A 21,716-nucleotide genomic window follows, 5' to 3' on the forward strand; every position below is an offset into this window, starting at 1 on the left:
TCTTTAAAAGCTAAGAACTTGATTTTCATGAGTAAAAATCCTGTCCATCACCGATGTGATTTTTAGCCTGGTTTGCTAAGAAAAAGCAGTTTGTGGGCTCATGCTCTCTGCATCTGTCTATCAGTCTACTTCCCTCTCTCATACCTTCCCCTCACCTCTGCTCATTAGATTTTGAGGATTGTGTCTAATTTCAACCAGGGCTTGGCAGACAGTCCGAGGTCTCAAAAAATTACATTTCTGCAAGTGTCACAAAAGTCGACATCTGGGAAGAATTGGCATTAAAACGTTCCTACTACAGAAGAGGTTCAGTGAAAGATCAAATACAAGAGACCTGTTGGAGCTATCAGAGACCGCCCAAGAATTCACTTTTAGGATTTCAACCCACAAGAAAGTCAACTTTCTTGCTTTTGCTGCTTAAGGAACCAAATATTTGTTTTAATTGTGGTAATTACTGGATGTCTAAGTCTGTTGGATGTCTGTCTGTTATTTACATCACTGATTAGCAATATGAGGTAAGATGCTGCACAGACTAGTCTGGACTCAGACCTCCTCAGTTAAATAGAGGACACAGATAAGGGAAGGGGATGAAAAGACCAGAGAGGTGAGCTGGCACCACAGCTAAAGAGCAAAGGAAAAGCACACCTGGAAATGAAGTCAAAGTTTCGTATTTCAGCAGCTCTAAATATTTTCTCAAAAGCTAGCACTGATGCTGCTCCTTTAGCCCTCAGTTCGTGTGAGCTTACACATGCTTCTTGTCAGGTATTAGCGGCAATGATAAGAACTAGCTTAAGTGACAAAACTGTGCTTTTTGGTCATAGATTAGGGGATTTCTAATAAAATAATGAGGTATGTCTGTGACTCCATTTAAAACTACTGTTCCTGTAAAGTTATGACCTTAAAGCGAATTCACATGGAAGTGCCTGACTCACTAAATTAGCACTTCTTCCCTCAGGAAGGGAGAAACAGACTGAGAGGTGAGGCACCATGACAGCAGGACACACCACTCCATGCGACTCTGCCCATTTCTCCTGGCATTAGGAAATTAATCTTTCTGATTTTTTAATAGTAGGGGTGCTTTTCCCTCCCTGCCTTTGAAAGGAATGTAAAGCAAGGTATGAGCCCAAATCCACGCAGCCTCATCAGCAGAGTAACAAACAAAACCTTTTTGTGTTTTGTTGGTGTATTTTTTTTCAAAAGGAAATTTGTCAGTTCAGTATCTGTCAAAATACTTCTGAAAATAATCAACCTCTAGTTTCACACTCAGATGCTGAGACCTTCATATCTAGCACAGAGAAGCCACATGCATGCAATATCACCCATCAAACAGATTACAGTTCAGAAACAGATTCTAGTTCAGGAACAAAACCAAAAGATCATACACTGACTTCCTTTACTAAAAAAAATTTCTATCCAGAAATATACAGTTCTGTTTTCTGATAGTACAGTGTACAGAAGATATCTCAGCCTCCCATCACACAGTGCACTGCCCAGTCATGTCTAATTGGTGTTGATCTTGCATTAGCTGTCTGTCCTTCAGGCTCGATTCTGATGTTGCTACTACAGTGCTGTAAACAGGCTATGTAAGAGACAGATTTCAGAATAGTAACTATATAATTTTATGTTACTATATATATACACAATATATAAAGTTACAATAATCTACGTTAACATGAATTGTCAAGCTGTGTTACAAGCTCTACCAGAATAACCTGTTGTATGTTGTGCTGCAGTGAGCAACTCGACCTCTCCTTAAGGCTAGAGCAGTCCTAGCACGCCTCATGCATGGAACCTGATTCCAGTTCACTAATGCTATGCTTACTTCATCAACTATAAGCAACTTTAATAAGAATTTCACTGGTCTCATCCTTTCACAACCTCCACTGCACCTCTAAGACAGCAGTATTTGTGCTCCAGCTTCTTGTCGGTATGATTAAAAGCTGAGAGATGCCTAAACAAGTAGTCCTGTAACATAGGCAAAAATCCCTTTTGTTCAACACCACCTCTGAGGGCTGCATCACTCAACCCATGTCCATGGGCATGCCAGGCTGCACCACCCCAACTTCAGTTAGGCCATGTCTTTGTTCTCTCATGAATATTTCTCCTCCATTTCTGCCTATCTTCTCTTCACTCCTCTCATTGTGCAAGGAAGACTTAAAAACCTCACTTTGTGAACTTTTTAATGTGTGACAGAAAGCAGGAGACAATGAATCCAGTTACTAGGCAGATCAGGTTCAGAATGAATCACAGAAGAAATTCTTAATTCCCTGATCTCATCTGAACAGGCTCTCTGCAGCCCAGCTCCGAGTCTTGTAGGCCTGAAATGGGAACATGGCTGGGAATGTGGGAACCATACCAAGCTGACTCTATCAGAAAACAGGTTTTACATATAACCCCACTGGATACCAGTACTGTGAAAGCCACTTTCATTCCAGAATTGATTGTCTGTTGAATGAAAATACATTGAGCCAGATGGATCTATTTCAGGAGGAGGATCAGGCTAGCACCAATCTAAAATAAAAAATTATTGGGTTTGGTTATTCAAAGCTGGACTAGCTGAGAGCTGTTCAGTGCAGGTGCTGACATGTTCAGGTCTATGCCTAAAGGATTATCCCAGGAAGGATATATCAAGTGAGTTTGCCAAATATTAAAGAAAGATGGGAAATTTCTAATTAATTCACTGCAAATCTTTTCACTGCTCCCTACAATACCAGCAGTGAATGATCAAAAGAAATTCTTCAAGTGTTGAGAGAGCTGCAGCTTCTACTGGATGCAAAAGATCATCAAAAAGTGGGAGAAAAGACTGGTCACCAGGAAGAAACACACAAGCAGGCTCCAGCAGAGCATTTGGCAGCCCACGTCCCTGCAATTGTGCTGGAAGTCACAAGCCTAAATCCACAGACCTTGATTCTGGGGATTGTCCATGTGACACAGAAATTATGTCAACCACCCATTTTTCCAAGCCAAACGCACTCACTGCTTGTGTAAGTTGCAAGCATCAACAATTTCAGCAGTTAGACATCTTAGTATTAGGTTGTTTAGTAACTTGAACATGATCAGCTCGCTCTTGCTTCATACCCCACTCCCATCTGTTACATGGAGTCACCGGCAATCTATCATCATGTTTTAGGACAGCCCCGTGTGGCAAAATCTGGTTTTCCTATTAGAGGTGTGAAGAGTACCTAGTCCCTGCCCAGCACCTCTAGCACAGTGCTTGTAACACAACACAGGAACACGTAACCTTCATTGGCCAACTGACAGGTGCACAATGGGTATCAGCATCTTTCATCAGCAGGTTTCTGCTTGTGGTAGCCACCAATGGGATCGAGTTCTAGAGATGCAAAATTTTGCAGCTATCTGTAGCCTTACTTTACGTATGGCCGGATGGCTAGAACTCTGCCTTACAGGGACTCTATAAAGCAACTGCAAATGTTAATCCTGAGCAAGACTAACCTTTGGGTTATACAATGTTATTTCTATTGGGGATATTTTTAGTCTTATCGCTGCCTTCAGTTCAGTATGCACAGGAAAGAACACCACCAATCTTTTCTACAACACAAGGCTTGTCTGAAAATGAGTGAATATAACAAAAAATACATTTTTATTTACAAAAGCTTCACATCCTAGAGGCATGTGAGAGCTGTAAAAAAAACCACCTCAATTTCTAAAAGGGCAGTGAGGCCCTATTGCCAAATAAAATATAAAACTAGCATAAAGAATCAAATGAAAAACAACCAATTAACCCTATCACCCCACCAAAAATGCCAGAGACAAAATGAGAAGCAAACTTCTCCAGTATTGCAGGAGAGGGCTTTCCAGCTGTCATGGTGGATACCTTCCAAAAAAACGAACTCCTGTGCAACGAAGTCCCTTTTGCTTTATGAATGGTACAGCAGTACCTTGGCTAGGATGCCAGTCTGGGCTGGGGGAAACAGAAGTTGAGAGTGTGAGTGACCTTGCACAAGTTCCAGTTTTGATGCATTCCAAAGTGCTCTACCACACCGAGGATAACTCCTAGGTGCTAGCAGGTGCTTGCAGGAAGGACCTGCCCTCCCTCCAGGAACAGATCAAACCTTTGGCTGAGGCTCAGGATGGGGCTAGTCAACAAAGGATGCTGAAAAAGCAGGAATGAAAAGACCCATCCTTGCTTTGAAGTCTGGAAATATTTGCCCCTGTAAGACCCGCAGCTCTAAAGAATGCAGCAGATGCCTTATCCTTCACATAAAGGAAAGGGAAAGTTATATGATCCTCCTTTTGTGTTTTTTTTTAAACAATATACTAGTGGTTACAGCATTCAGCTGAGATGCAGATAATCTATACACATTTAATTGCATATCCATACTGAAAATACTTATTCAGTCAAATCTTGAGGAAAAGCCTAGTCTGTGAGTTAGGCACCAACTTGCCCAGTGCTGTCAAACTGAGACAAAAATTATCACAGGCAGAAGCAGATCTCAAAGGTCAAAAGTGAAGAGCTTCTACCATGTAGACAATGGCTGAGGGATGGGGGAACTATGTCCATGAGAGCACAGGCAGTAGCTGAGGCAAGGGGGGTTGTGTCCTGCAGCATACGTAACAGATATGGTGTGAGAAGAGGATATGGTTTTGCTCCATGGTAGGTAGATAAGAGTACTGTGCAGTGTTGTGGAAACAGATAAATCAATCTCTGAACAAAGCTTGCTCAGATACCAGGAGCAAGACAGCCACGATAATCTGACCTCCTGATCTGTGTATTCTTTTTGCGAAACGCAAACTGGAGCCAAACAGTGCAAACAAAAGCCATCAAAGACTCCAGTAGTAGGGGTCAGAGATAGAAACACAAAGCTCACTAGATCTGTACCAGGAAGGGGAATCACTCCAAAGCTTTCAAGGAGGAAAGATCCTGTTCTCAACCATACTAAATTAGTACAGGGACACAGCATGAATTCATCCTTTATAGTACTTACACACCATCATAACTAGCCAATATACTGTTCATCCTGTGGCCCAAGTACCTTCATTTGGCAAAATTTACTACTGGAGTTACTATGCTGGTAACTACTGGCTGTGCTGATGCTTCTGGATCAATAGCAAGAATGAATTTAGCTGACTGACTCCAATAGGACTAAGCGCATGGGTGAGCTGAGGAGAATATGGATCATTGCTACAGGCATAAAAACCTATCTGAGCAAGTTAGCCCATCCAACCAGCAGTATCTGTCACTGTCCACACAACGCACTGCTGACAGTGGGACAGCAGTTGGCAGCATCTGTGGTTTGCTTAGAAAGCTGTGTTGGATTTGCACCTCACAGGTTCCTGACTAACCATGACTGCTGACTGTACCACACCCGTGATTTTTAACAGTTCTCCCCAGGAACAAAAACTAGTAACGCACCAGTAATCCCACAGAGACCAGCTCTGTACTTCACGAGTCTATGAAGTCTTTGACAGAGGTCATCCCTCACAGGCATCTGCCTAGTCTAACACAGCCCTGCATGAACTTCTGTAAGTAGTACTTGCGTTTTGGAGTATCTGGATATTTAAAGAAATTCACAAAAGAGGGAGACCTGGCAGGATTCATTTTCTTCCCCGATCAGTTTATCAGACATTAAAGCCTAGATGGGAGATGTTTTATGCTGCTTGCAGCAAGCAGTGATTCAAAAGCAACTCTAGCAAGCCTGGTTTGAATCATGGCTTATCAAGTGAGACCATTATACTAGTGATCACTTTTTCTTATGAGTACTCCTGTAAAAGCAACCGGATTGCCTGTATAAGTAGCTCTGAAATATAAATAAAAGGTAGATAATTGAGTTCCATGGCTGCCTTTTGCCTATACAGACTCAGATTTTCTCCTCTCCCTCCTGGCACAGTTAATTGCCTGAAGAGGAGAAAGCAGTGTTTTACAGAGACAAGGAATTGTTTTCTTGGAGCAGAGTCCAGTGGCACTGAGGTAGCAAAGGCCTTTACGTCAGCAGCTTCTTTCCACAGACCTGTTTTGGTCTTGCAGAGACGAAGGCGGTGTCAGGGATCTGTTGGGGGATAGCATGGCTTTTGCCAATGCTATACCATTTCACAGTGGCTATTCAACCCAAGGGAGATGCTGACATTACAGCCGCCTCTTAGGCATTTGCGCTAACATTTAGCGCAGGAGGTTAAGACCGAAGCAAATGCACTAAAGAATCCCAGAGGCCAACATGTTCCTTTGTATTTTCATCCACTGAGTTTGGGTTATTTAGATGTGATTTCCAAATGATGCTGTGAAATAGGTAACCCCCTCCTGTAGTATTCTGGCATCAAATACCGCTGCCTGACAGAGCCATTTTTAAGTAGCAGTGCTTAAAGAAGCTCTTTCAAAAATCTTTTCTTTGGTTTTGTTTTCTTAATCATTGCCCATTCTCCCAGGATGACATGCAAATTACAGCTCAAATATTAGAATTATAAATCAGTCTGTGGTGGCAAATGAAAGGGCTTCTAGAGAATGGCTCCACAGGAGGTGGTATAAAGCTTAAAATACCCAGAAAACTATATTCTCACCTTTTCTAAAAATGTTTTCCTCATTTACTTAGACAACTCTTCAGCCCCTGAGAAAACTCTGTGTCCACGCTGCTCATGAAAACAAAACAGAATCAGTCTGTTGTCTCCTCAGCTATCTACCCTGCAGCTGCCCTCAGGCCCTCCTCCAAAGCCAGCAATCAAGGACACACTTGGAAAAAAATATATACATTAGGCCTTTTGCCATTTGTCAGAGATTCCCAGAACTGGCCCTTTCCTACTGCACTGTTTCACTAAGGACTCCCCCCACTGAGGATATGAAACAATTTATGGTCTCAGGCTCATCCTTGGCTTGAGAACCATGCCTCGGAACAAGTCATCCCAGTAAAATAAAGGGAGAAGCAGGTAGCCACGTCTGCTTTGCAAGGCAGCGTTACAAGACTGGGCAGAATACACAGAGTAATTTAGCCTGATGGCGAACAGCACGTGGGTTTGTTATCCTGAGGACATCCATCTCTTCCTCTTACTAGTAAAAGACCAACAAACTTGTCTATTGACATTAAAGCTAGCCCTCTCAACACACATTTCAGCGAGATGATGTAAGAGGCACAAACAAACATGCAATTATTCAGAAATTAAATGGCCTGACAAATGAAGTAAGAGGGGTAGGAAACCTGTGTGAGAGCTCCTCTGGATGTTCCACTGGATTTCCCACAGAAAGTGCTGCTGCACTGTCTTTCCATACGTAGCCATGAGTCCCAGTTAGCTAAACCAGGTGAAAGAAAAAGCTAGTGCAAAGAACCACAGAAGCACAAACCCTCTTCCCTCACCGTGGGAGGAGAATGCCAAACAGAGGGATAACAAAGCAGAACTCAACAGAAGTCAGACCTCTTCTTGATGCAAATGAAGGCCCTTTGCTACTGCTTCAGAATTCAAAAAACCACGGCCAGAGAAGTCATACAGATTATATGGGCTACACTCTTGTATGCTACCAGTGCGGATACTGTGGGTGATGAAAGAAGACAGGACAGAAATTAAGAGGTAAGCCAACACTGAAGAGACGAAGCCTACCAAGCTTTGAAGCTATCTTCAACAGGTGAAATTCCATACTTTTCAGTGTACTGGAGAGTTTGCAAACAAGGACTCGAAAGCCTAGCAGATCAGACAGAAATAAATCACAGAACCAAAATTGTCACCTTCATTCCCAACAGCACTACAATGCACTTGAACTCCAAGTAACCCCAGCTAAATGAAAGGACCTGAGACCAAGTCACATCATGCTGCTCCCTGATTACTCCCTTCTGTTCCATAAGACAAACAAATCTTGGTTCAGGAGATAGCCCCGGTACAGGTAATTTTTTTGCTCTTCTTATGTCCTACAGGATTTGCTGAGTAACCAGCAAGTGTCAGTTGCACTGCAGCTTGTCTCCAAAAGCCTCTGGGAAACCTGGATATTCCAGAACACCCGAAAGGATAAAAACTATAGGGCAGAAAGACAATTTTTAATCGGTTTGCATCTGCTGTGCTGTCCTTGAAACGGATGTTGCCTCCACCTAAGAAGCTTTCAGACATTCACAGCTATTTCTATGGCACCATAGCTATGGGTTTTAGGAAAAGCAGACACAAGTCATGTGCACATCCAGTTAACACTTGGCTGCTTTAGCTCTGTGCTCTCAGGAGATGACTTTGGGTTGCTGGAGGATCTGTGGCTTTCATTTTCAGAAGCTAAAGTTCTCCTGTTTCAGAGGACAGTTTTGATCAATAGGACTACAACAAGGATGAAAGCTGCTCTGCTGTCATTGGCTTGCTTCCTTCCTTTTATCCATCACGTCACAGGCTCTTTTTCTTTCCTTCCCCCCACCACCACCACTTTCAGTTCGTTAGTTTAAACTAAGTGATGGAAATGACTGCCAAGTGAAACCCCACAAATAATAACAAAAAACTATGCTAAGTATATGAGAAAGAGAGACTGAGTACCCATTAGTAAGGTTAGAGAGGGGCATTAATAAAAAGAAGATTTGTCAAACATGACTCATTTCTTTTCCTTCCTTTCATAAATCTTATTATTCCCTTGGAGAACAGCCATGCACTCAGTGGCTAGAACTGCATTCTTGAATTATGTTCTTGGTTTAAGTACTATCTGCCCTTACTTACTTAAAAAAGTCAAATAAACACTACCATCCCCAAAACCCAAAAAACAACCCCACATCCCACTATCAAGGTTATTAAGTTACAGCAAGTTTTTCTAATCCTTTAAACCTGCATGACGATTATAGATGTGCAACAACCACACTGCAGCTATTCACTAGAAAGATGACAGACCTCTGCTTTTCCAACTCCAGCCACATCCACAAAGAAATGGAAAGAAACTGAATGAGAATACCTCCTAAAAGGCAACAAAAACATCAGTCAAAGGTTTTCTTTCCACCTCTGTAAACACTTTTTAAAAAAAAAACAAACCACAAATCTTTAATCCTACATAGTACAAATGATTCAAGTTCTGCACATATAAATGAGTCAGTGATAAAACTGCCACATGATTTTTCTGTCAAAATAAACTTTCTTCCCAGCTACAAATGCAAAAAGCAGAAACATTACATTAAAAAACCAGTTACTAGTATATGAGACAGAGTACAAGGAGTGACTTCAAAATCACTGATGTGCTGCTGGAATGGGGATATATTTTTTGTATTTGTCAATATTTTGAATAGTTGGATGTAATTTTACCTGTTTTACAAGAGAGATTTACCCTCTTTTTTTCTACCAAACCTTTAGACCTTTTCTTCCTAAAGTGGCTAAACAGAGTAATAAAATTTCAAATATTACCTCATATTTTTAATAGGGGCTATCCAAACATTGACTCATGATGTTTTCTTCCCTTATTTTGGGGAAAAGAATCTTCCTGAAATCACTGATTATGAGTTTTCTCCACTACATAATTCAAGACTAACACAGCTAAAGCCAATGTGAAGTGGAAATTGGACTTTTGGACATCACTTTGCAATACAGAAGGTCAGGCCTATAGCAATAGTTACTTACTTAAGCTTCAGTAAGCAATTTAGAAACACTGAAAAAACTTGTTATACACCGTATGGTAAACCAGTAAACTGCAGCCAAACTTCGAAAAACAAAAAACCAGAGTTGATATTTTTCACTCCTGTCTTCACTAGGCCCAACCTTGCATTTCTTAAAAAAAAACTCAAAAGGAGACCATGTGGAGAAGCTACTCACTAGGGCAAGGAAAGCACATGGCTAGGACCAGCACCCACAAGTAAGTCAATACTATTGGAGATAATTATGTGCTAATTTTGTCAGATGCATGTTAGCATCAGACCATAAAAAAAAATCAAATAGAAATAATTATTACATAAGAATCTGTATGTGGGTATGAAAAGATGCAGTTTCATTAGCAGCAGGGCTGGCAGTCACACTTAATTGTCCACCACTCACACGTCCCTTTACCTCTTTTCTCTGGAATGGAATTACTCTTCAGCTGAAAGTTGCCAGCTGTAAAAAGCTTCTTTTTGACAAATCAGATGTGGACATTCACATGATTCGTTTGCAGCCTGTTCCCAACCCTTACTTTTGATATGGAAATTTGGGACCAATTTCAACCAGTCCCAAGCCTATGAAGACTAAACTATCCTTTTAAAAATACTGCTGCACCTTTTAAGTATGCAGATTGCTGGGCTAATTTTTAAATGCAACCACTTTGCTTCCAGTGCATTCTAAAAATCAGGAGTCCCAGTCTGCATGAATGAGTCCTCTGCACCTAGGACCTGCTATTTCCATCATTTTAAGCCTATGTGGTGCAATTACATGAATTGTCCACTTCCCCAGCTTCCTCCATGAAATGCATACGCAATGCAAAACCCATTTATTGTACTGGGAATTGCTATTGTATTTAATCTTCCCAAAGAGAGCAAAATCAAATTATGATGTGTAAAGAATGATAATCTGTCAAATTCAAGGGAATACTCCAGACTTATCCCTCCAATCCCTCTGTCTGCAATAGAACAGGTCGAAGAGGTCTAATGTAGAAGACATGGGTAGGAAGACATGATGTGAGAATACATAATGAGAAAATGAAAACTCTCTTAATCTTTGTGGATTGAATGAAATCTAATTACATGCTGTATTGATTGTTGTGTATTACTGGAAAGAGACAGTGAAAAGGGAAAAAGGCAATTACAGTGAAATTGTAGTCTGACCCTTCAATTGCTTTTTGGCATGAAAGGTTATGCTTTACTCTGAGCATCAAAAATTCTTTATCCTCTATGGTAAATCATTAGCAACAGACTCAGATGCAAAACTGATTACAGGAAAAATTCAGTCAATTAAATCTCTTTTTATTTTTTTCCCCTTTACAACAAATAGAGGCAAAGGAAAAAAATACCAAGGTATTATCATCAATGCCATTTCATTAGTTGCTACTAAAGCTACCTGGCATTAGTTCTGTGTTGACTGACAATAAATCATATTGGTCAATAGAAATACCATAGTAAAAATGAAAAAAAAAAAAAAGGAATACATTGATGAACTAGATCTAGAATAACTCAGTTTTTCAAACTGTATGTTATACCCAAAGTCAAATATTAAGAGGCAATATAAAGTTTCATCAAGGAAATTCCACAGACACATTTCATTGCTCTCTTTTCCCTTTGCACATTCTGTTCATTTACTTCCACCAAAACCAGCAGCTGAGTGCAAAGCAAGCTATTTTTCTAAGTTGATATAAAATCAAAGCACGAGCCAACTGAAAACTATTGTTTGGGTGCATGTCTGCACGACTCTGCAGGCAATCATGGCAATTCTCATTCATTCTGTTCTAAAAATTCTTATTCTGCCAAAGATAGTTGCAAGGACCAGCTTTCTACTGATTTTCATACATGGTCCTCTGCGTTCTACACACACCTCCACAGGCATTGTATGCACAGTTTTTATTCAGACTGGAAAGCTAATGTGTTTTCTGGTAGTGAGTTTCAGGTTGCCTCTTGGTACACTTGTAACATTACTTCTTGTGTTTATTTTTCCTTGCAGAAGGTACACTTTCAAATAACATTTCTTTGATTGCATGCAAACAAGTAAGTGTGACAGAAACAAAATTCTGCCTAGCTGCAGATGCAAGGCTGGTCTCCCACAGAAGTGTCTTTCTAATGCACTGGATCTTCAACAGAGTCCCTGGGAAATCCAGGTAATGTCTTACAAGTCTAGAACTAATCCAAATATAAAAGAAAACCTAAATAAAAGAACACTCAGAATTTATTGCCAAAATATAAGACACTTAATAGGTGGCTCTAAATCTGCTGATCTCAAAATAGAAAAGTCCAAGAGCAGAAAATTGAAATACTGATCTGGACAGATCTACTGTAACAGTAATATCAAGCTGGACTGAAACTCCTGGTGTTTGCAGGAGTTCTGGGTATGCAAGGAATTCATACTCCTTATGAAAAAAATCTACCTACCCATGTCTGTCTCTCCATATGAAAGTGACTTTGACCCTCCTCATGACAAACTAACATTCACAAAGGCCTCAGACGGCTATCCAACCTCGTGACAAAGCAGTATACAGGATAACATCTGAGAAACCTCGCTCAACATCAGGATGAAACTGCACAGCTCCAGAGCAGAAAGAGTGCTTCTGTAATACCAGTCTTTCTGTGAGACATGGCAAAGCATCATCACAGACAAGCTCTCCTGAATCTCAATGCTGCCAGAGCAGCATTATGCCCATTAATGGCATAAGTAATGAGTCATGATATTAAAAATGGAATACCAGTGCTCTAAGCCCAAACGCAGATGCTTGATCCTGATTTCACTTACAGTGATGCAACTCCAATGAATCCAGTGTAGCACCTCCTAGTCTTTTAGGACTTTTCATTTTTATTGCCATAGAATGGAGGGGAGGGAAAAAAGAGAAAGTGACAAAGTATCTTTTTACAATGGTGATGAAATAATTAACCTGTGTTAATGTACCACTATGTAATAAAAACACCCACTGTGTCAGAAAGAAGCGGAAGGGAAAGGAATAGGAAATTTTAACAGTTCAGCTTGAAAAACTTTCTGTATTTTCCTGTGTAAGTACTTTCAAGAAGAAACTATCTGCAGTGTTTCTCACGACCTGATGAAGCAACATAACATTTAAGTTCAACCAATTTCACTATGAAGTTCCATATCCAACAAAACACATTAAAGAAGAAGAAGAAAAAAAGTCTCCAAAATAGAGGCATACTTTGCAAGAGAACTTCCTGCTTACTGTGAAGCCACAGTCATTACATGCAGTGGTGCCTGCCTGGTACGTTAAGGACTCCTGCGATTCTCTAGGTGATGCTTCCTATGCTGAGATGAACCCAGAGCAGGTAAATCCTACCTGAAGTATCACCTATAAATGCCACCAAGAACAAATCAATTTGGGCCAAAAAAACTCCACTCAGTTGAGCTACAACAGATATAGCTCAGGGACTGATCTAATTTAGTTTGGGAACTCTATGGCTTTGTTGAATTTGGGAGGGAGATTTCCCCCTTAAATCCTACATTCTTCGAAACTGCTCTGGAATATGGTTAGGAAACACATCTGTTGACACTTTATCTCTAGTTCATGAATGTATATTTTTGTGACTGATACCCGCACTCCACATTCCCTTCTCTCTTCCCTGTTTATACAGATGAGTGCGTAAGGGGATATGTGTTCTATAACACTTGCTGGTGTAAACTGCATATTACCATAACAGTCTCACCTACTTAGATTTATACATTCACTCAGAAAGTAGTAATAGGAAATATGCTTTATCCTAACCCTCCTATTTGTTTGCATTTTGAGACTACAGCAGCCTTTGTTAAATTAATGTTACAAGTAAGATTTTCACCAGCAGCCTAGAAGCACATTCAGTGTACTTAAATATATTTACACCGGAAGTTTTATTTGTTGCTAGACACTAAATGTTACATTTATATTACAATTTCATGGAAAAGTTCACTCCCTCAGCCTCTTCTTGTCCAAAGCACTGATACATTTAATCACATACTTATTTCTTGATGTTCCACATTTAGAACTTTACAAATATATGCAAATATAAATGCACTTGTTTTGAAGGATTAGTTTCTACATGAAACATTAGTTGTCCTATAACAACTTTTATGGCTTAGCCTGTTCTAACTACCATGGAAGAGTTCTTTGCTTACCTACCAAGATTTTTGAAGGCTGGTGAATTGAAATGGTTTGTCATAAAAAGAATTGGTGGGTGCTTCCCTTCCTCACCAAAGACAACGTCAAATTTAAATGGCACAGTCATTAAGGAAACGTATGAGTCGTATGTTTAAATAGGCCATTAGAAGCACACAGCTTAAGAACTCAGTAGAATGCTTTTAAAGTCGTTCTAAGACCAAGTATATGACTTCCAGCTATAACCTAACAGTGTATTTGCTATGCAAACACCTACCCATGCAGAGTTAATACATCCAGACAAACTGTAAACCCAGGTACAGTTCATAGGGACTTCCAACCAATCCTTAAACCCACAAACTCTGCAGCCTCCTTAACTTTGCATCTATTGAGAATGTGCTGACTTTGGACTGAGAGTAGGGGGTGGGGGGTGGCAAGGGTGTTCAACAAATCCCTCCAGCAAACCCCTGCAGCCACTATCTTTCCCTTTGTTTTCTGCTCTTCAGCAGAGGGGTCAGGGCGTATGGTGCCCGGGCTTCCCTCCCCAGCTTTGAGTGCTCTTCCCCAGTCTGCGGCACCCTCCCCGGGCACAGGGCGCCACGGGACCGGCGCTGCGTCCCCTCGCAGCCCTCCGTACCATTTAGCTGGTTGTAGACCACTTCCTCCAGGTGGTCCAGGCGCTGCAGGATGGACTCCCTGTCGGCCAGACTGCCCACCTTGGCGCCGCGGCTCCTGGCCCGGCGGTCCGCGCTCCGGACGATCTGCACCAGCTCCTGGGAGCGGTCCTGGATCCTGCAGTAGACGGAGAAGAGGATGATGCCCACAAAGACCAAGATGTTCACCGTCAACAAAGTTTTGATTTTCCGTGCCACCGCCATGGGAGCCGCCGGCGCCGTGGCAGGGCGCACATCAAGGCGCGGCGGCCGGCGGCCCCGCGGCCACCCGGCGGGGGGCGCGCCCGGGGCGCGGAGGGGTGCGGAGGGGCGCGGAGCGGAGCTGTCCTTCAGCACCGCCGCGCCCCGCGCCCGGCGCCCGCCTGCGCCCCGCGGGGCCCGCGCCGCGGCGGGCTGGGCGGCATGGAGCGGGGCCGCGCAGGGAGCGGGGCCGAGCCGCTGCCGCCCGCCGAGCCGCCGCCGCCGCCGCCTCTCCTCCTCCGGCGGCTCCCGCTCGCCGCCCTCGCTCTCCGCCGCCCCAAACGCAGAGCGCCGGTGCGGCGTGACGTGCTCCGGGGGATCTCATCTACATGCACGCGGCGGAGCCGCCGTGCCGCGCCGCCCCGCCTCGCCCGCGGCTCCCCGCCCCGCGTCCCGGCCCTGCCGGGGGCCGCCGCCCGCCCCCGAGCCCCGCGGGGCAGCCCCGGCGCTCGCCGCCGCATTTCAGCACGACGGGCCGAGGGGCGAGGCGGACAGGCGCCGGCTTCTCTCCACGATAGACACCGGTGGCCATTTTCTCTTCGTTGCCCACCTGGGGAAGCCCGTGCCCTGGCCGAGCGCGGCTAAGGCAGCTCTCCGAGCAGCTCCTGCCCTCCCACGGGCGCAGCCGTGCAGGTGAGGCGATGGCCCACCCGCCTCGCTGCTGGAGTAAGCGCAAAGCCGGCCACAGGCTCCCAGCAAGAGGCAGAGCTGGTAACGCGCTCGGCCCCGCGGGTTTCCCGGCAGCCACAGTCCAACACTGGCTAGTGATCCTGCCGGGAAGCGACACGGCTGGGACCACGTCCACCTGCAAGCGAAGTCCTTGCCAAGAATACACAGAGTTATAGAACAGTTCGGGTTGGAAGGGACCTCTAAAGGTCATCTAGTCCAACCCCCCTGCAGTGAGCAGGGACATCTGCAACTAGATGGAGTTGCTCAGAGCCCCGTCCAACCTGGCCTTGAATGCTTCCAGGGATGGGGGATCCACCACCTCTCTGGGTAACCTGTGCCCGTGTTTCACCACCCTCATTGTAAAAAATGTCTTCCTTGTGTCTAGTCTAAATCTACCCTCTTTCAGTTTAAAACCACTACCCCTTGTCCTATTGCAACAGGCCCTGCTAGAAAGTTTGTCCCCATCTTTCTTGCAGGCCCCCTTTCAGCACTGAAAGACTGCTGTAAGGTGTCCCCGGAACCTTCTTATCTCCAGTCTGCCTCACCCCCACTCTCTCAGCTGGTCCTCACACGAGAGCTGCTCCAGCCCTCTGATCATTTTTGTGGTCTCCTCTAGACATGCTCCGACGGGTCCATGTCTTTCCTATCACAGTCATAGAATCACACACAGGTGGAAAAAAGCAGCCTCAGCCCTTACTCTCAAACACACATCCAGTGAACACTGAAGAATTACCAACATCTCTAAGCTCAATACCTATGGACATTAAATGAGCCCTTTCAGCTGGCAGCTTCTCCATTCATGTTCACAGTGGTCCTGCTTTGTGTACCACCTCACATAGAGGGCTGCATACCATAATATAATCCTGGCTGTGGGATTTTTTTTTTCCTTTCCCTTCTATACTTTCGAGCTGCCAAGCTCAAAATCCAGCAGAAGTTACAACCTCCCTGAACTCACTGTAACTTAGCAAGGCCTGCTCAGGGTTTCCTGAGGTGTAAACTCTCCACTGCTGTCCTACTTCTGACCTTCCTGCTGCTCATCTTCTGCAAGGCTCCTGAGGGTGCAGTTTGAGAAGTTATGTGTTTCTGTCTTAGAGGAATTCTCCCCTTTTCTTTTGGGGATCACCAATGAAACCTGTGTTGGACGAATCAGCAGCACAGAACAAGCCTAGAGAGAGTTTCACCATAATGTTATTCCTGGCAAAAGATGCCACAGGTTTCTGCAGTGCCATCTCTTACAAAAAGGTATGTCTCCACAGAAATATGCGCATGATTTGGTTACTTCCTTCAGTACTGTATTCTCAAACATAAGTATTATCTAAATACAGGGTCAGATAATCTTTCACTGAAGCAGTCAGCTCAGCAGAAACAGCTCAGAACCTGCAATTTTCCAGTGTTTTGATTATTTTAGTAGTGTTCTTATTGCAAATCTGTCATAGCACTACATTTCCCTAGAAAACACCAACGTGGTTTAAGAAAAGGTATTGAAATAATGCTCAAGTGTAGCTTATTAGATGTCTTCACAGCATTTAATATATTATAGCAACACCTGCTGGTCTTGATATGGTTAAGAACCTGTTAGATCACTATTTCCATTACAAACTCCAAGTTCACAAGCTGGCCACAGGACTTCAGTTTGGATTCTGACACATGAGTGTTTAGCTTGTCCCAAGAGCTGTAAAGCATCTTCAATTATTTTACAGAGTTTACCAAGTTTTGATGGGGTATTTTTCACATCACTTCAGTTATAAATGGGCTCTTTCAAAGACATGATTTCATCCATGATTGACTTAGGTCAAACAGTTTTTGCCTTGTACGAAGTAAATGTTCTTAAAAATGCAGCTTAAAATACTCTACAGTGTGTACAGAAGAATGTGAGAATATGCTTATATGGCTGAAACCTTACCTAACACCATTCAAATAATAACTAGCTCTTACAGATCACTGTTCATTCAGAGATCTCAAAGCAAGTTACAAAAGGTATACTATTAGAGCTGACTGAAGGATGGCAGTAGTGCTTTTGGAAAAATTTCAGGGTCAGAAAATCTATTTTCTTTTCGTATTGGAACAAAACCAAAAAGCTTTGAAATATTTTCACATGAACAGCATTGAGCTGAAGCCACTGTTTCCTGCCCAAAAGGGTCAGGTTCCAATTTTTCTTCCTTCAGAAAGGCTTATATAGTGCCAAAAGAAAACTAGATCAAAATCAATATATGCAACATCTGGATTCCAGTAAAAATGCTTTTGTTGAAATCATACCAATCAGCTCTGATTGCTGACCTACCTTACAAGTGGGGAACATGGAAAGGCACCGGTAATTTGTCCCAAATCAACAGAAAAAGCCAAAGGCAATGCCAGGATCCCACCCCACATCACAAATCCAGTTTCTCTCTCTCTCACACTATTACCCTCTTAGTGATTTTTAATCCTAGTTGTCCCCATAGGGCTCATGTTTTCACTCATATCATCCAAGACAGATTAGGAAGCTGCTACAAATAAAAACCAAGATACCGTGTATTCAAATGACAGTCTATAGTTGATGATATTCTACATCTCACTGCTATCACTGTGCTCAGCCAAAAAAACCCACCTGGATGAAGGACAGCTGGCTGAAGATGTTGTAAGCAGCTAGAGGTAAAGACTCTAAAACCACAGTCAGCACTCTAAAATAGCCATCTGTCACAGCCATCTTCCCTAATGTAGCAAAGATCATTTAATGCCTTGGGGCACTTCTGGGCTGCTACTGGACTGTCATATAGCTAAGGCTGCATTGGTAACAGCAGCATAAAAAACCAAACCTGCTTTTGTCTGTGGTTCTCCTTGAAACTGCTTGGTCTTTTACAATGTTGATCTTGCAACAGTCATGCTTGTTTCTGTTGACTCTTGGTTATTGCAGGACACTGCATGCTGGCACAAAGATGTTGATACAGAGGAAAACTTCAGTTGCTTCTACACTTACAATCCTGTTCTGTTTAGCTACTGAGGTCAGAGACAGTAAATTTCATTTCAAATAACACTGAACTAAAAGATTTTGAAAAGAACTTTTAGCAAAGCATTGGTCTTACAGCCATTATCTACAGAGTCCATTGTGCAACCAGTCAAGGCAACAGACTCCAAGTCAACCTGACCCCAGTTCATTTGGAGATACCAACCTCAAACAATACAGAGGAACTAGATTATTTTTTTACCAGCTAGTGAAAACTGTAGATTGTGCAGCAATTGAATACAACCAAGATACTCATCATCATCACCTGGACATTTCCTGAGTTCAGGTTTTCCCCAAAAATGGTCAGTAAAAGTTATAAAGAAAGACCATGTCAGACCTACAAAGTATCACCTCTATAGCAGAACCCTTGGAACCACCATGCCTTCTGTTGTGCAGTCCAGGTATGGTGGGTACCTACACAGATAATCAATATGAGCTTCAGTTTTTTATGAACACAAAAATTCTGTTGAATTTTATTTTAATGTCCTTAGAAGGAGACGAAGGAATTGGCTTGCTGATGAAACAAAGTAAGATTTTACTTTTGGCAGAGGCAAGGAGAGGTTGATTGAAAAGTTGCTTGAAGGTTTTTTGAATTTTAAAAAGCTTAGGTTGAAATAACTTTATTGAATCCAAGTTAAGAATCATAAAATCATTCCCAACCACTTTCCCAAAAGGACACAAGATTGATTTACTATATCTAGAGAGACATACCTTTCTGATTATTGTACTGCACAATATGAGACATTTGCAAGAATGAATAATGTGTAGAAGGGAAGACTTTGATGTTTAAAGTATTTGAACACTAGCTTCAAAGAAAGAAAAAAACCAAACCACACAAAACATTATGCCAGTGATGACCTGCAATTGTAGATTCCAGCTGTAGTTACTCACACACACTAATATCACCTATCATTTTCCTGATGAAATCCCAACTACGTTTTCTAGCTCATCGCTTAGAGTTTTAATATAGCCTAATATTTTTCTACTTTAAGTAGTATTTATTTAGAAGAAAACAGCAACAAAACCAGACAACAAAGTCCAAGATCTCTGTTAAATTACCCAGACATACAGAACTGAGGCCCTCGTCCTGTTGCAAAGAGGTATTGCAGCCCATCAAATACTTCTGCAGTTAAGTATTTGCACAGCAGCCCCTTTTTACCACGGCTCCAGTAGGCTCTGTAAGAAGCAGCTTGAACAAACAGGATGTTTGCATGAAGTTGCATGAAGGTTTTGGCAAAAGTAGCTAGCAAGTTAGGAGTAAAATAAATAAGGAACTCTCAACTGTCTCATACTTGAGATGTTTCCAACCACCCTCTTACCTTTTCTGCTGCAGCTGGTATTACAGTGGCACAAGAAGGCCAATAGTCAAAGAATTCCTCTGGCAACAAGACACTGCCAGGTCCCTAAGGCTTCCAACCGCCACTCTGCTCATATTCATGCAGAGGCTTTGGAGCATGTTCACAGCTGACCAAATACCTGCTACTGCTGGCTCAGGAGTGTTGTGGCCAGGTAACGCAGGGAGAGGAATATCCAACCTGGTATCCATCTCACCGCATTAAAAAGGCTGGAAGCCCAAAAGCCATGAGGGGTTTCCATGCAGTGGTTCTGTGCCAGGAACATCTAGTGTCGGCTCAGAAAGCAAAGGTGTATGGTGACTAGATAGCCCTGAATATTATCAGTGTCTACTTAGAGCAGAATGACAACATAATGTGCTGTGCTGTGGTTTCAGACAAGATGAATGTGTTTACTTTAGTAAGATGACCTGTCTGCTACAGACCCAGTTATTACAGATTATTACCCAATTATTACAGACCTGATGCCATAAGCATTTATTGGTGGGGTCACAATTACAGTGTGCAAAGACTCATTCCTAACAAGCAGACCTACTCAAAGCTGCAGGCACAACAGAGGGATTAGGTATTCACAGGGTTAGCCTGGAGGTGCTGAATTTTAACTTCATGTCAAGGATGGTTTTAAATCAAATAAGATGCCTTAAAACCTGAACACATATTTCAGAAATTATATAGAAATATATATAGATCCCTTTATTTTTGGCAGTATTATCACTTATTAAGGTTACACAGAAGTTTCCTAAATGGAATTTTTGGGTCAATTCCTTCTAAACCTACAGGAATTCCCACTTGCACATGGGATAGTTCATCAAATGTACAGACTGCACTGTGTTCTAGCATTGCACTTGTTGCTGCAATGCACTACCCATATATTCTTCATATTGCATTAAAACTACAGGTTGACTCTGCAAAAAGGATTCATAATACACAGCACAACTGCAGGCTGATCTGCTGCTTTCAGGCTTGTGATATTGTGCTGATGACCACACTGTAGTAAATAGCATACAGCTACAATCCAACAATTATCCAAACACGCATTAACACATCCCAATAAACCCGTCATTGTAAAAATAGAATATAAATAACTACCGAGACTAAATTATTCAACCCACATGCTTACATTTTACAAAGCTCTAATTTATAAACATTACAGCTCTCACCAATTTTAATAAGAATGACTTGAGCTCCTACTTTTTAAAAATCCAACTGCATAGTCCTCTATCCATTTTCTGTTATTTTCTCCTACTGTAATTTCAGAATAGGTGCTTGTTTGCTAAGAGAGGATTATCACCATTCACCATGATCAAAGAATATTTGCAGGATCTTAGATATACTCCACGCAAAAACAGAAAACAAATACTTGAGGACCTCATCTCACACAAATGACAGAGAGACTCAGTCCAGTCCATCTGTGCCTCAAAAAGGGAAGGTGGTTGGAACCTGCCTGACAGCTGCTGCGCTGGGACCCTACATTGCAGACTGATGTTTGGATAACTTACTGTAAGAAATTTCAGAGGTACTGTGATAAGATAGAGTCGCACATTGGAAATAAATCTGGGAATTTTTCAGAGACAGCTTCTACGTTTATGAGAGTTCTAGCAAAGAAAATAAATGTGCAAGAGATATATAAATGTAGTTTAATATCCAGCTATTACAGATACAGCAATTACCTCATTATACTCCTTGAAATCCATCTTTGCTTATTCCTGTTGCCAGAAAATTTACAAAAACCTAAACAATGGCTAGGCTGTTTGCATGCTGAGGCTTCTGCTTTTCACACTGACCAATATTGCCTTTTGGTTCCTTGTGTTCCCTCTTCTGCTGCAGTCACTCTCTCTGCTCTCATATTCTGTATAGCTTTTAAAGCAGAGACTGCTGTTTGACAGTACTATTCTTTAAAAAACTGTTCATAAATGGTTTTCCTAATCCCAGGAACAAATCAATTTTGGACTCAAAGTGTCCGTTGACATCTGTGGACTATGACCCCAATCGGGTTCCTCCTTGGAATCCATTTGTCTCGTTTCCACCTTTACTCTTAAACAGCCAACCTTACGGTACAGAATTTGCAGTCAGCTCTAAATGTCTTAGGCAGAAAACACTGTACAGATCAAGTTTTATATTAAGACATGCTTTCAATATAGCTGTGCTTTAGGTAGAAGTCTGTTTAT

The 21,716-nt window shown here is 42.3% G+C and overlaps 1 protein-coding gene across 2 annotated transcripts in view; it reads right to left on the reverse strand.

The window, feature by feature from the left end:
• GALNT9 (polypeptide N-acetylgalactosaminyltransferase 9) overlaps nucleotides 1-21,716 on the reverse strand; it is a 274,526-nt gene that overhangs the window by 145,973 nt on the left and 106,837 nt on the right. Inside the window, exon 3 of one of the 2 annotated variants that reach the window (XM_055796170.1) lies at nucleotides 14,268-14,422. Coding sequence is in view for 1 of the 2 variants with exons in the window: in XM_005233300.4 (XP_005233357.1) it covers nucleotides 14,268-14,508 (241 nt within the window). In the remaining variant the exon portion in view is untranslated. Of the gene's footprint in view, nucleotides 1-14,267; nucleotides 14,883-21,716 lie in introns of those variants that run through there. The other variant, XM_005233300.4, reaches the window with a different exon arrangement.

The sequence above is a fragment of the Falco peregrinus genome, chromosome 2, assembly GCF_023634155.1.
Source record: "Falco peregrinus isolate bFalPer1 chromosome 2, bFalPer1.pri, whole genome shotgun sequence".
Taxonomy (NCBI): domain Eukaryota; kingdom Metazoa; phylum Chordata; class Aves; order Falconiformes; family Falconidae; genus Falco; species Falco peregrinus.